The sequence below is a fragment of the Muscardinus avellanarius genome (genome assembly GCF_963383645.1).
Source record: "Muscardinus avellanarius genome assembly, chromosome: 13".
NCBI classification, from domain to species: Eukaryota; Metazoa; Chordata; class Mammalia; order Rodentia; family Gliridae; genus Muscardinus; species Muscardinus avellanarius.
Genome location: NC_137799.1, coordinates 22471450 through 22484850, shown reverse-complemented (window position 1 = coordinate 22484850; position 13401 = coordinate 22471450). Strand labels below are relative to the sequence as shown.

At 52.6% G+C, this 13401-nt stretch overlaps 1 protein-coding gene across 4 annotated transcripts in view; it reads left to right on the top strand.

The window, feature by feature from the left end:
- RGS3 (regulator of G protein signaling 3) overlaps window positions 1-13401 on the top strand; it is a gene marked incomplete at both ends in the record, with an annotated part of 136983 nt that overhangs the window by 16109 nt on the left and 107473 nt on the right. For all 4 annotated transcript variants that reach the window (XM_080709628.1, XM_080709629.1, XM_080709631.1 and 1 more), the window contains 4 exons: window positions 3214-3264; window positions 6382-6440; window positions 7387-7481; window positions 8462-8530. In XM_080709628.1, coding sequence (XP_080565754.1) covers window positions 3214-3264; window positions 6382-6440; window positions 7387-7481; window positions 8462-8530 — 274 coding nt within the window. The remainder of the gene's footprint in view (window positions 1-3213; window positions 3265-6381; window positions 6441-7386; window positions 7482-8461; window positions 8531-13401) is intronic.

The window sequence follows — 13401 nt, the reverse complement described above, 5'->3', positions numbered from 1 at the left end:
CCAGGCGGACCCAGGAGAGATGAGCCCCAAGTGTTGGCCATCAGAGGGCGTGGGCTCATGGGGAGGAGGCGGGGACAGGCGTGGTCCAGGGGAGAATCTCATTCTTTATCTTTCCCTCCTCTGTGAGCCCACAGCGGCTGAGGCAGGCTGCCTGGAGCCTGGTCTGCTGGGTTTGTTCTCTGTGTAATAGACCCTGCTTGGCAGGGCCTGTAAGGGGAGCTGTGGGGAGCAGTGGGGAGCTTGCAGACGCATCTCCATTCTGAGTCCATCTTTTCCTGGCCCATTCTTCACTCTGGCTGCAGTCTTGGTCTTACTTGTGTACCAATTTAAGCCACTGGGCACCCGGGGGCAGCGCTAGCATCTGCTCTCCCTCCCTTCCTCCCTCCCTCCCTCAGGGCCATGGGCAGGAGCCCAGCAAGTGTTTGCCAAATAGAATTAGTGTTGGAGACTTCTCCATCTTGATTTCTGGGAAGGGCCATCATTAGGGGATAGGTGTTGGAGAGAACAGCTCTTCCCAGGGCTTTGGAAAAACCTAAACGCACTTGGGTCAGAGCTGGATTTGTGCTGGTGGTGATTTCAGAAAAAAAAAAGAAAACAAACAAACAAACAAAACAAACAAATGTCTTGGTCCGTGTACTGGTGCACACCTGTAATCCCAGCTGGGAGACTGAGACAGGAGGGTCACAGGTTCAAGGTCAGCCTCAGCAACTTAGCAAGAACCTGTTTCAGCATAAAAAAAATAGAAAGTGCTGGGGATGTAGCTTGGAGGTAGAATGTCTCTAAGTTCAATCCCCAGTCCCAGTAAATAAATAAATAAATAAATAAATAAATAAATAAATAAATAAATAACAGTGTGGGGTGTAGCTTGGAGGCACAGTGCCCCTGGGCTCAATCCCTGGTATCCCTCCCAAATGTCTTGTGCTAAACCTGCCTCATTGCCACTGAGTTGTTGAGAGCAGGTCTGGTCTGGGCCAGCTGGCTGTGTCTGCTTCAGACTTCTCTCTCCCGCCCTACACTGGATTGGGCACCATTTTTATAGGAGGTTCCTCAGCTCTATGGAGCCTAGAAGTGGTAGGTGCTCAGGCCTGGAGGTAATGATACTGTGGAGCCTTTCTGCCGAGGACTCACCTTCCAGCAGGAGCTGATTACAGCCCGGGGAGGGTAGTAATCCCTGTTATTAGCTCCACCTCCAGGCTCTGGACACTGTGGTCCTGGAGACAGGAAGGCCACTCAGGCTGGACCTGGAACAGACCTCCTGGGCTTCTGAGACCTGTGTCCTGGGCAGGAGAGTGGCAGGGATTCTGATGGGCAAAGCCTGGACCGGAGTTTCCTGGCATCTCAGTTGCTTCTGGCTCGCGCTCAGCTCCTTGCAGTGCGAGGATGGGGGCTTGCCAGCTCCCAGCGGCTGGGATTCATGCAGAGTTAAGCAACACGCAGCTTCAACTCCTTTCTGTTCTTCAAAGCCTGCCAGCCAGCCCTGTAGCACAAGCCCCAGCCCCAGCCCGGATCCACGAGGCATCCAGAGATGAACAGCTGGGGCGACGAGGGGCTCTCTCACTGTGCCGGGGGGTGCGGGTCTCAGAGGGACTTTGGACTTCAGGTCTAGCGGGGAGAGCACCGAGCTGGCATAACCAGGTCCAGTTAATGAAAGTCACTAGGAGGTTGCAGTTGGCTCGACAGAAGAGGAACGCTGAACCATCCGTGATTTCTTTGTGGTACTGGGATTGAGCTCAGGTGTTCTACCCCTGAGCTGCACCCTCAGCCCTTTTTACTTTTTAGTTTGAAACAGGGTCTTATTAAGTTGCCGAGACAGGCTTCAAACCTGCACTCTTCCTGTCCTAGCCTCCCAAGTATTAGAATTGCTGGTGTGTGTGCCATCACACCTGGCGACAATCAGCTATTTCAAAAGAGAAAGGGCACTCATCGTGGCAAGGGCGCTCTCCCTCCCTGAGATGACGGCTGAGGGAGGTGACTGACGGCACTCAGGGTTATCACAGATGGAGCAGGTGCAGGAGCCACCCCCCTGCCCCGCCCCAGCATGTGTCCCCTGGGTGGATGGAGTCCAGCAGCTTTTTAAGGTTCCAGGGAGAGTCCAGAAGCTGGGCTGGGGTGGGGGTTATTTTTCCAGGGTTGGACAAGTGCTCTGCACTGAGTCTCACCCTCTGCCCTAAGGAGGATTTCGTTTGTTTGTTTGCAATACTGGGGGGTGGAACCCAGGGGCATTGTACCTCCGAGCTATACCCCCAGCCCTATTCTTTTATTCTTTATTTTATTTACTAAGTTGCAGGGCCTCACTAAGAAGCCGGGGCTGTTCATGAATCTGTGATCCCCTTGTCTCAGGCTCCCAAGCACTGGGATTACAAGCATGTACCACCATGCCCAGCTCTGAGGAGGATCTTTATTTTATTTTTGGATTGGAGATTGAACCCAGGGGCATTATACCACTGAGATTACACCCCTAACCCTTTTTATTTTTGAAACAAAAGACCTTAGTGACAGGGTTTTGTAAGCTGGGGAGGGTCTCGCTAAATTGCTGAGGCTGACCTCAAACCTGTGATCCTCCCGTCTCAGCCTCTCAAGTATGGGGATCACAGGGGTGCGCCACCACGCCGGCCCAAGGGAGTTTTTGATGGGTCACTGAGGAAGAGGAGTGTGACCTCTCTTCTCTGCCTCTGTTGGAGGCCTTGGGTGTCTGCGAGGATTACCTGAAGTTTTGTCTCGTCTTTTCTTTAAATAAAAACAGGAGAAGCTGGGAGAAAAACCTCTTCTAGCTCCACACTTTTTACTGCTGTCCAGCCTGGGGCCCCTCTTAGCTTGACTTTTCCTTTCCTCTTCTGTCTTTTGTTTGTTTGTTTGGTGGTATTGGTATTGGGGTTGGAACCCAGAGGCTTTCTACCTCCAGGCTATACCCTCAGACCTGTTTCATATTTTATTTGGAAACAGGGTCTCACTCACTAAGTTGCTGAGAGCCTCACTACTTGTGAGTAGTGAGAGCCCCAGCACAGAGCAGCATCAGCTGGGCGCGACGACCACTGCTGGGCGGTCCCGCAGGAGGAGCCCCTGATGGGGAGGAGGCTGAGCGGGGGCCTCCGAGTTCCCTCCTGACCAGGGGCCCTGTGCATCTTTGGAAGGCTTCCCGCTAGCAAAAGAGCCCCTGTCGCCCCCGCTCCGCGCTCAGGGCGCCGCAGTGAGCTGTCTCTCTCGTTTTTTCAGGTCAGCTGAAGCTGTCCATCGCCGTCCACGACCGCGTGCTGCTGCTGCACAGTGAGTATGGCTGGCTGCGGGCACCGGCTAGGGGCGGCCATTTACCTTCTGCCTGGAGCCAGGCTTGGGGATTGATGTCACCCTGGGCCATAGGTGTATCCAGTGTCCTGCTGTACGTCCATTGACAAGCGCCCGGCCCGGGCACTGACGCACCTGGAGCTGCCCAGTGGGCCTTCAGAGCTGTCCCCGGCTGCCTCAGTGTTGTCTTTGGCCCCTGTAGAGCAGGGCCACTGAAACGCCTTCCTGTCCTCCTCCCTCCTCTCTTCTGCCCTTCTGCCTTCTCTTTCTTTCTCTCATTCCTTCCTTCATTGATTCATTCATTCACTGACTGGCTGCTCAGTGTCAAGATTTGGGCGACAGACTTTGGAGTCAGACCACTGGCGTCGGAATCCCGGGCCCACTGCTCTCCGCACAGAGGGGCCTGGAGCAACGGTGCAGTAACAGTCCTTACTGCGTGGGTCCTTACAAGGCTTGAAGGAGTTAAGATGCGCGAAGAGCTTAGAACAGAGCCTGGCACAGAGGAAACCCTGTATCCGTGTTTGCTACATAAAATGGGAAACGGCAGATTCCAATGATAGGGAGTGAGCTTGGCTCTGTGCGAAGGGTTGGGGACACCAAGAAGCGCCTACCCCTGCCTTGGTGGCACTGATGGGGCGGCAGGGGGACGACACACACGGTAACAGGGTCTACACTCTACCCTGAGGTCCACACTCGACTCCCTCTCCCAGGCAGAAGAGCGGGAGGCCTGGGCACTTCACGCAGAGGGAGCAGCTAGTGCCGAGGCCCAGGGGCGGACAGGGTGCTTGCATGATGGGGGCTCAGCACAGAAGGATCTTAGATGTCACCTGTCCGTTTATCCATTTGTCCTTCCATCTGTCCGGTGCGTAAATAGTTACCAAGCTTCTGTTGAGGCCCCACCGCGGGACCCTTCTGCTCAGCTCAGAAGGCGCTGTCTGCCTCCAGCCTCCCTGGTTCCTGCTGTCCAAGGCCCCCACGGCTCTGTGCAGCTACTGGACCCCGTTGCTTTCTGCCTGCTCGTGCCTTGGTGCCGAGGCACCCACTATTCCTGCGCTTGCAGTAACCTTCCTTCTTTGTTGACCTCTTTTTGAAAACTAACTTTCCCTGATTTTGCCTTTGCAAGAAATGTGTCTGCCTTTGTCATTAAGGTTCAGGAAGGAATGCCTGTTGTGCTCATCGTTTTCCTCCAGGGGTCGCCCCCCCATCCACCTGCCTGGGCTGAGCTCCTTGCTTCCTCCTCCGATCTCACCGCAGCCTGGCTACACTGTGCCACTCTGGGTCTGGCCAAGCCATGGGCACGGGAGCGCAGTGAGGGCAGGTGCCAGGGAGACCCGTGGGCCATCAGGCCTGCATCCTGCCCTCGAGAACCACGCCCGCTGGGGCGGGAGGCCGGCAGGGGTGGTCACTGGGATACGAGGCAGAACAAACCGGCTGGCGCCTGGGGTCTCCTGGTCCTGGCCTGAGGGGGTCCAAGGTGAAGTTCCCAAGGACCAGACAAGGGGTGTTCTCTGCCCGCCAGGGCCCGACTCCAGCTGTGCAAACAGTTTTTGCAAAATGCATCTTGGCCTCCACCTCTCCGTTTGTCCTGCACAGTTTGCTTTGGCTTCTCCCCAGTCTCGGCCCTTCTTCCTTTCCAGCCTGTCCCCACTCCCAGGCCTCATGCCCCAGACTGCTGGGGACTCTGTCCAGGCCAGACTCTAGGGCGCAGTCACCCGAACACAAAGAAAACAGAAAAGAGGCTCAGGCTCTTTTTTTTGGCGTGTGTGTCCAGTGATGCTAGAGATTGAACCCAGGGGCATTCTATCTCTAAGCTACAGCACTGCCCTGGCCATTTATTTATTTATTTATTTATTTATTTATTTATTTATTTTTAAATAGGGTCCTCTAGGTTGATGAGAGTCCCACTGCTTGCTGAGGCTGTCCTGGAACCTGTGATCCTCCTGTCTCAGCCTCCCGATACTGGGATCACAAGTGTGCACCACCATGCTTGGCTAAGACTCAGGTTCCACCAGGCCTACTGTCTGATTTCTGTAGACTTCAGCAAATGCGTCATTCTTGCCTTCATGACCACTTCTGCACCCTCCTTTCTATTTCCTCTTGCCTTTATGTACTTGTGTGTATGTGTGTGTATGTGTGCATGTGTGTTTGTGTGTGTGTGTGTGTGTGTGTGTGTGTGTGTTAATGAGGCTCGAACCCAAGGATTGTCTACCTCTGAGCTACACCCCCAGCCCCATTTTATTTTTCATTTTGAAATAGGGTCTAAGTTGCTGAGGGCCTTATTAGGTTGCTGAGGCTATCCCTAAACCTGCGATCCTCCTTTCTCAGCCTCCTAAGTACTGAGATTACAGGCATGCACTGCCACACATTTTTTCATTTAATGGGTAAAACTACCCCATGAAATGCATATTATTGTCACTAACTCATGAAAAAATGGCAAATTCAGTCTCAGAGAGGTAAAGCAACTTCCTCTAGTACACAACGGTTAAAAAATACAGCTGGGATCTATGCTCTGGTCCGTCTGCCTCTGGAACCCAAGCTTGGACTACCGCGCTGCTCTGCCCACTGCACAGCACGGCTCACCGGGCAGGGCAGGTTCTCCAGCTTGGCCCCTCCTTTTCAGAAGGCAGTGTGGTGTGGTTGAGGGAGCACTGGCCTGGGAGTCAAGAGACTTGGGCTCGACATCCAACTGTCGTTCTCACTGCTCTGAGATTCGGGGCAAGTTTCCTACTGGCAGCCTCAGTTTCCCCACTCAGTGAAGGTTTGCACTCAACACGTTTGGAGTTCCCTTCCGGCTGGTGGATTCAGGGAATCGTCTGCACCCCATGAAGTCACGGTCAGGTGCTGCTAGACCTAGGCAGATGGTGGCGATGGGCTGGGCCACAGAGGTTCCCAGGGTCATTACACAGATTAAGGGCGGGGGAACTGAGGGCCAGGGCCTGCTACTCGCAGGTTCACCTTGTATTTCTTTCAGATCTTTTCGTTAGGGTGAGTGTGAATGTGTTGAGTATGTGTGTGAGTGTGTGTGCATGTGTGCATATGTGTGTGAGTGTGTGTTGTCTATTTCCATCCATCCACCCCAACATCTTAATTCTCTTTTAGTCATGGAGGGAAGAGGCCTGCTGAGCAAGGAGCTGGGCGCCTGTGATCCATATGTGAAGGTATGCCCTGGGGCACGCTGGAGTCCCAGGTCCCCACATGTCTGTCAGCTCAGGGCCTTTGAGGAGTGGCTGCCACCTGACTCACTGCCTCATTGATTAGGCTCTGTGCTAGGATGGATCCTTCCCTTTTACCCAGCTTGGTTCCTAGGGCTTTGGGCAAGAGCTCAAATCTACTCAGGGGCATTCTACCACCAAGCTACACCCCTCCTCCCCAGATCTATTTTTTATTTTAAACAGGGTCTCACTAAGTTGCAGATGGCTTCCCTAAGTAGCTGAGGCTGGCCGTGAACCTACAATCCTCCTATGAATAGCTGCAATCCAAGCCCTCGTGAAAAGCAATACCTTTCCCCCTTTCCATCCCAAACTAGAGGGAGGATGGCAGGTCTGTGCAGGGGAGTGAGGGACTGTTTCCGAGGGCTGGACAGTCCTTCTGAGGTGGGCCCTTGTGGTAAGGCCCCCTACTCCTTTGCATTCTTCCGGAAACCCTCCCCAGCTCAAGTCCTGGATGAGGCTTGATCCAGTGCAGGACTGGGCCCCTGCACTGGGCCAGGACGTGGACTTGGGCCTCACGGGAGGCTGACCCGGGGCCGCTTACGGAAGGCTTGCTGGCACTGCCTGGGAATTTAGAAGAGAGGAGGCCTTTGACTTAGGGGGAAACCTCCCTACTGGGAGGGAGTACAGAGATGATGTACTCTGGCTGGGCCCAGAGGCTGCCTTCTAGGTACCACCCACCACGAGGTTCTGACATCTGACATCTGACTCCTAGCAGGTCTGGCCCTGGGCTCCTGTTCCGGCATCCACCTGGGGACTCCACTCTGGCCTCTGCAGAGGCTGGTTTGAGGGACACTGGGAAGCCTGCAGCGTGGCGACGTGCGGAATTAGCAGCTGGGCTTGGGTGTCTGCCTGGCTGCGAGGTCAGCTAACGCTTATTTTTCTCCAATTTAAGATTTCACTGATTCCTGAAGACGATCGCATACGCTGTCAGAAGACGCAGACCATTCCAGACTGCAGAGATCCGGCTTTCCATGAGCACTTCTTCTTGTAAGAGTCCGGCCCTCCAGAAGAGAGGGAAGGGGTGTTTATCTGGAAGCAGCTCCACTTGCCAAATCTAGAGCTAGATCTAAGCAGAAAAACAGCAACTCGAAAGGATGTCTTTGTTCTCTCATTCTCTTGTGTCTTTGCATCCCTGGCCCGGGGCCCAGCAGTGAGGTGCATTGCGATAAGGTATCACTTGGTTTCTCTGATAGCTGAAATGCCCCGCCTGGAGCTGGCAGCCCCTGAAAAGGGCAGGCAGTTTCCCACTGTGCTGCAGGTCAAGCTTTCTCCTTTTTGCAGAAAGAATCCAAGCTGAGGGACGTTTAATTCCCTGTTCTCCTTTTTATTTAAACTTGCTAACCTCCCCGAGCCTCCGGCTTCCTGGTTTGTGAAATGGGGCTAATAATAGTACCTGCCCCAGGGAACGTGAGCTGTAACTGGGACAGGAACGCCCGGCAGAGAGGGAGCTGCTGCTATGGTTATTATTATTTCTCTTCCCAATTTCTGTGCTCTGGGGCCAATGGGAAGATCATAGACATTGGTCTTTTCCTATTAGTGAAAATTAATAATAATACTTTGTTCCTTTCCCCTCACACTTTACAATTTTGCATATTGTGGAAAATTAGAAAACATAGATAAGCAAGGGAGAAACCAGAAAGCAGCCAGCGTTCTGCCGAGACAGATAGGCCTGTCTGCATTTCTTGTCGGATCCTCTCATTTGCCCGGGTTTGTATGTCTGTGTTTACAAGATGAAATTGTTTTATAATGGTGTGTTGTGACCTCCCTTTTGTCCTTAACAATGTAATATAAACTCTATCTCCCATGTGAGTACTCGTCTCCTACCCTATTTGTACTATAGTTTATTTAACCAGCTGTTTAGGTTTTTTCCCCCGCATTTTTGCAGTCGAGACCGAATCCATGGATCTGGCCTACAGCTCTGCCCCGCCCAACCCCCACACACTGTGTTTGTCTATTTTGCTTTGCAGCCCTGTCCCCGAGGAGGACGATCAGAAACGCCTACTGGTTACGGTGTGGAACAGGGCCAGTAAGACCAGGTAAGGAGAACTGCTGAGCTGGATGGAGACCCTGCTCTGGGCCATAGCTGGAGCCAGGAGGCTGGCCTGCAGCAGGAGGGCCAATTAGTGCCTGTTGGCTAAGACGCTCCAGGTGAGGCTGAGGACCCTGTTATCAATGAGGATTTGATGGGCGCTTGATATCAGCAAGGCGCTGAGCTGGCCACGAGGTGCCAACCAGCCCACATGTGAACTGTACTCTTAAGGCGCCCCCTGTTCAGGTAGGGACGTGGGGTGCTGCCTGGAGATGAATGCAGTAACAACACGCACATATCCAGTTCTACAGGACTCTGGGCACCTTGAAAAATGGGCCCATTTTGCTCCGAGTCTCCATCGTACCTAGCGTGTAGCACCCAGATGGTTAATAAATATTGGCTGCATAAATAAGGGAATGGAACGCATCATAAAGACAGTAAGTGTGGGAAGAAGGAGAGTCCACTGGGCTGGCAGGATCAAGGAAGGCAGAGGTTAAGACCAGGAGAGAGGTTTGGAAAGGGCATTTAAGGCAGGACACAGCCCAAGAAACGGCAAGAGGCAGGGATGTGCATGGTGGGCTCAGCTGCCAAGAGGAGGCCAGCTCAGGGGCACAAAAGCCTTGGCAGGAGAATCTGAACAGGCTGGGCGTGCAGGCAGCCTGGATGCAGAGGCCACATGTCATCAGAGAGGGGAGGGCAGCCTGGTGCAGGGAGGTGTGCATTCAAGAGAGGGTGAGGATGGGCGGCTGAGGGAACCGGTGGGAGCAGTTCAGTGCTGTGGTCCCCATGGAGAGCAGGGCTCATTTAGCAGGTGCAGCCTAAGGAGTCAGGAGAGTGGTGGTCAGTGGCTAGTCAAGCACTCAGAACTGGATGGGACTGAGCAGGGGCCCATGTGAAGGAAAACCAGCTCCATGCACCAGCTTAGACCTGGGAAATATTTTTTTTGGGGGGGTTGAATACTATTTTATTTTTTTATGGTGCTAGGGATGGAACCCAGGGTCTTTCCCATGCTAGGCAAACCCACTACCGCTGACCTAAATCCTCAGCCCATGAATGCTTTTTAGGTTTTTTTTTTTTTTTTTTTTTTGGTGGTACTAGGGATAGAACCCAGAGGCATTGTACCTTTGAGCTACATCCCCGACTCCTATTTTTTATTCTTTATTTTGAAACATGGTCTCACTAAGCTGTAGAGGGCCTCATTAAGTAGCCGAGGCTGGCCGCGAAAATGGATCCTCCTATCTCAGCCTCTCAAATGCTGGGATTACAAGCATGTACCACCACGCCCGGCTTTAGTAATTTTTTTCTTACTAAATTTTATTAGCTAGCATACTTTTGAAAGTTGAGCCTTAGTCAACCTTCAAAATGAAACTTTTCATTTGAATAGAGTATCTCCTTTCCATTTATAGAATGATGATTATGGTGCTATAGACTCCATCCATCCATCCATCCATCCATCCAGCCAGCCAGCCAGCCAGCCAGCCAGCCAGCCATCCATCCCAGCCAGCCAGCCAGCCAGTCAGCCAACCAGCTACCATTTCCTGGCAGCAATATGTTAGGTGCTGAGGACTCATGGGGACAATCAGAGATTGTCCTGCTCTCCGGAGGATTACTGGTAGAGACATGAGGGTGTGGACACGGAGGGAATTATTATACTCATAAGGAGAGCAGCTGCTTGCTGAGTGTCAGCCTTGAGTGGAGTTAAAAGTGTATTAGCCCGTTTAATTATTATTATTATTATTATTATTATCATTATTGTGCTGGGGACTGAACCCAGGGACATTCTACCTCTGAGCTACACCCCTAGCCTAATTTTTGTGTGTGTGTGGTACTGGGGGTGGAACCCAGGGGCTTTTCTACCTCCGGGCTATACTTCCAGACCTATTTTATACTTTATTTGGAAACAAGGTCTCACTAAGTTGCTGAGAGCCTCACTCAGTAGCTGAGGCTGGCTTCGAACCTGTGCGATCCTCCTGTCTCAGCCTCCCAAGTGCGGGGATTACAAGCGTGTGCCACCACGCCCAGCGTGTCCCGATTTTTTATTCTTTATTTTGAAACAGGGTCTCACTAAGTTGCGGAGGGCCTCACTAAGTAGCTGATGTTGGCCGTGAACCCGGATCCTCCTATCTCAGCCTCCCAAGTACTAGGATTACAAGTGTGTGCCACCAAGCCTGGCTAAACCCATTTAATTCTTATAAATAAAGTTTCCTTTAATTTAAATTAAATTGAGAGTTTCCTTTCTAGTTTTTGGGAGAGGAAACTGGAGCTGAGAAAGGCCAGTAGCTCGCTCAGGGTTGGACCCATTTCTTCACCCTTCACACTCTCTTGCCTTGTGAGAGCTCGAGGGAAAGGACGGGAGAGCCCATGGAGTGGAGGGGGGGGCAGCAGCAGAGTGGACAGGCATCTGCAGACTCCTGGGTGCTGCTGGAGCACCAGAGCATGGCAGGCACTGGCTAGATGAGTTGAGGAGCTGGCACAGGCCGGGTCGCACCATCTGGGAGGTTCTCTTTGGAGAGTGGTTTTCCTCTCTGGTCAGTGGTTCTCCTTCCTGGATGTGCGTCAGCATCACCTGGGATGTTTGGGAGGAAAGCTGGTTCCCAGGTGCCATGCAAATCAACCAAACTGTCAGGCGTGGTGGCACACCCTTGTAATCCCCGCGCTTGGGAGGCGGAGACAGGAGGATGGCGCAGATTCAAAGCCAGCCGCGCTGGCTTAAGAGACCCTGTTTCCATATAAAAAGTATAAAATAGGTCTGGGAGTGTAGCCCGGAGGTAGAAGGGCTTCCAGGAACCCCAGTAAAGCAAACAAACAAACAAACAAACAAATCAACCAAACCCAAATCTTCTTGGGCAGGACCTAGAAATCTGCAATTAAGCAAGTTTGAGGGGTGAACCACTCGCATCCCATTTGGTCTTTGGGAAGCCGGCTGCCTAGATATACTACTGAAGGGTGTTGAGAGAGGGAATGGCAGATGTGCAGCCGAGCTCTTCGGTTTTGGTTGGTTGGGGTGAGAGAAGAGATCTGGGGATAGAGGAGGGTCGGAAGCAGAGCCAGGAAGCATTCAGGAGATTAGATCATCTGTACTTAGTGGTGATTTGCCTGTAAGAGCGGGAGTCATGTTGGGTAGCCGGTGTCCCAGAGCGAGAGGGGCTCAGCTTTGGATCTGGTGAGATGCAGGTGTGTAGTGAGCTGGAGGAGGAGGGGCAGCTCGGGGGAGTGAGGTCTGTACCAGTGGTGGGGGTGTGGGACTCAGGGTCAGAACCCTGTCTTTAAAGGGACAGAAAACGCAGAGAGGTCCCTGAAGGGGACAACACAGGGGTGTCAGAGAGGCAGACAGATGCTCGAAAGCCCACTGGGGTGGGGGACAAGGACCGGAGCCCGCCTCCTTCCAGAAGAGGGACAGGGACAGAGGTGCTGGGGAAGGAGCCAGTAGTGTAGGCCTCAGTTTTGGAAGCGAAAGTGCGTCTGGGGAAAGTGAGTCAGCCCCAGCGAGGCAGCGCGAGCCGGGCAGCCTCTCCGCATGTTGCCTATTTTGGGAAAGTGAGCTTCCTTGTTAAATAAATCATAGCCAAACTCGTGGTCACAGTCCCCAGCTCAGGGCTCAAGGGGGACGGGACAGGCTCAGGCCTGTGTGTGAGCAAGTGGCCTCCCTGAAGCCACCGGTCCCAGGGCGACTGGCTCAGCCTCTGTGGACTCTCTCCTTTACGGATCCATTTCTGAGCGAGGAGGCCTGAGCCAGAGGCGACAGACGGAGGACTTGCAGGAAACTTCAGCTCTGCCCAGCGCTCCCAAATCAAACTGTGCTTCACCGAGAGACGGGTGTTCAACTTATCAATGTGAAAAACATTATGGAAGGAAAGAAACAGCTTTTACTGGATTCTTTTCTGTGCCAAGCACGTTCCATACACTACTTTATTTAATCCTCATAATGACCCTGAGGAATAGGAATGATTATTGCCCTTCTTTGCAGAGAAGAGGAAACCGCGGCCTGTGAGGACTAAGGGCCTGGCTTTACGAGTACATAACAGCTTGCACTTACTTCCTCTGTGTGGATATTACCCTAAGTACTTATCATGCATTATCTCATTTAATCCTCATAGCATCCTACCAAGTGGGTATTTACTGTTGCTCTTTCACAGGTAAGGAAACAGGCACAGAAAGGCTATGTAACTGGCCCAAGGTGATGCAGCTGTAACTGGCCCAAGGTGATGCAGCTGGGATGCGGGAAAAGCTAGCTGCAAATCTAGGTATCTGGGTGCCAAGTCTGTGCGCCACCACCGCGCTGCAGTCCACCCGACTGCCTTGCTCGGGTGATAAATGACTCTAAATCATACTTGTTCTGTGTCCTTAGCTTGCTGCTCAGGCCTTGGGCTCATTCTTTGGGCTTGAATAGTGTAGTTTTATACCAGTCACCCGGCCATATGAGTGGTGGTCACATTTTGAAACGGTAGGCACTTGGAGGGAAGCATGGGGACCACGAGTCCTCACGCTACTCCCAGTGATGGCTGGAATCTCAGAGAAACAAGATGACCCCCAAAGAAGTGCTGGCGAGGGCCGGGTGATTCCAGGGCACCCTGGTGATGACAGTGGTCACCAGGGAGAAGTGGCCTTAGAGCACCACATCGTGACCGGGGGCCAGGCCCTTCCCTCCTGCAGGCCTCTGTCTCCAGGCCTGAAAAATACAGTGATCTCCTAGGGCTTCTCTCAGCTTCAAGTTCTGTGAGTTTTAAAAAATTACAGATATTTTCAAAGTATGCAAAGGTAGAAGGTATCGAGTAAGAATCCCTTCTGGACTCATGGGCACTTTGTCGCTTACCAATAGATGGTCAGGCTTACTTCCTCCTCATCCCACTTTTTTCCTTTTCCTTTTTTTTTTTTTGC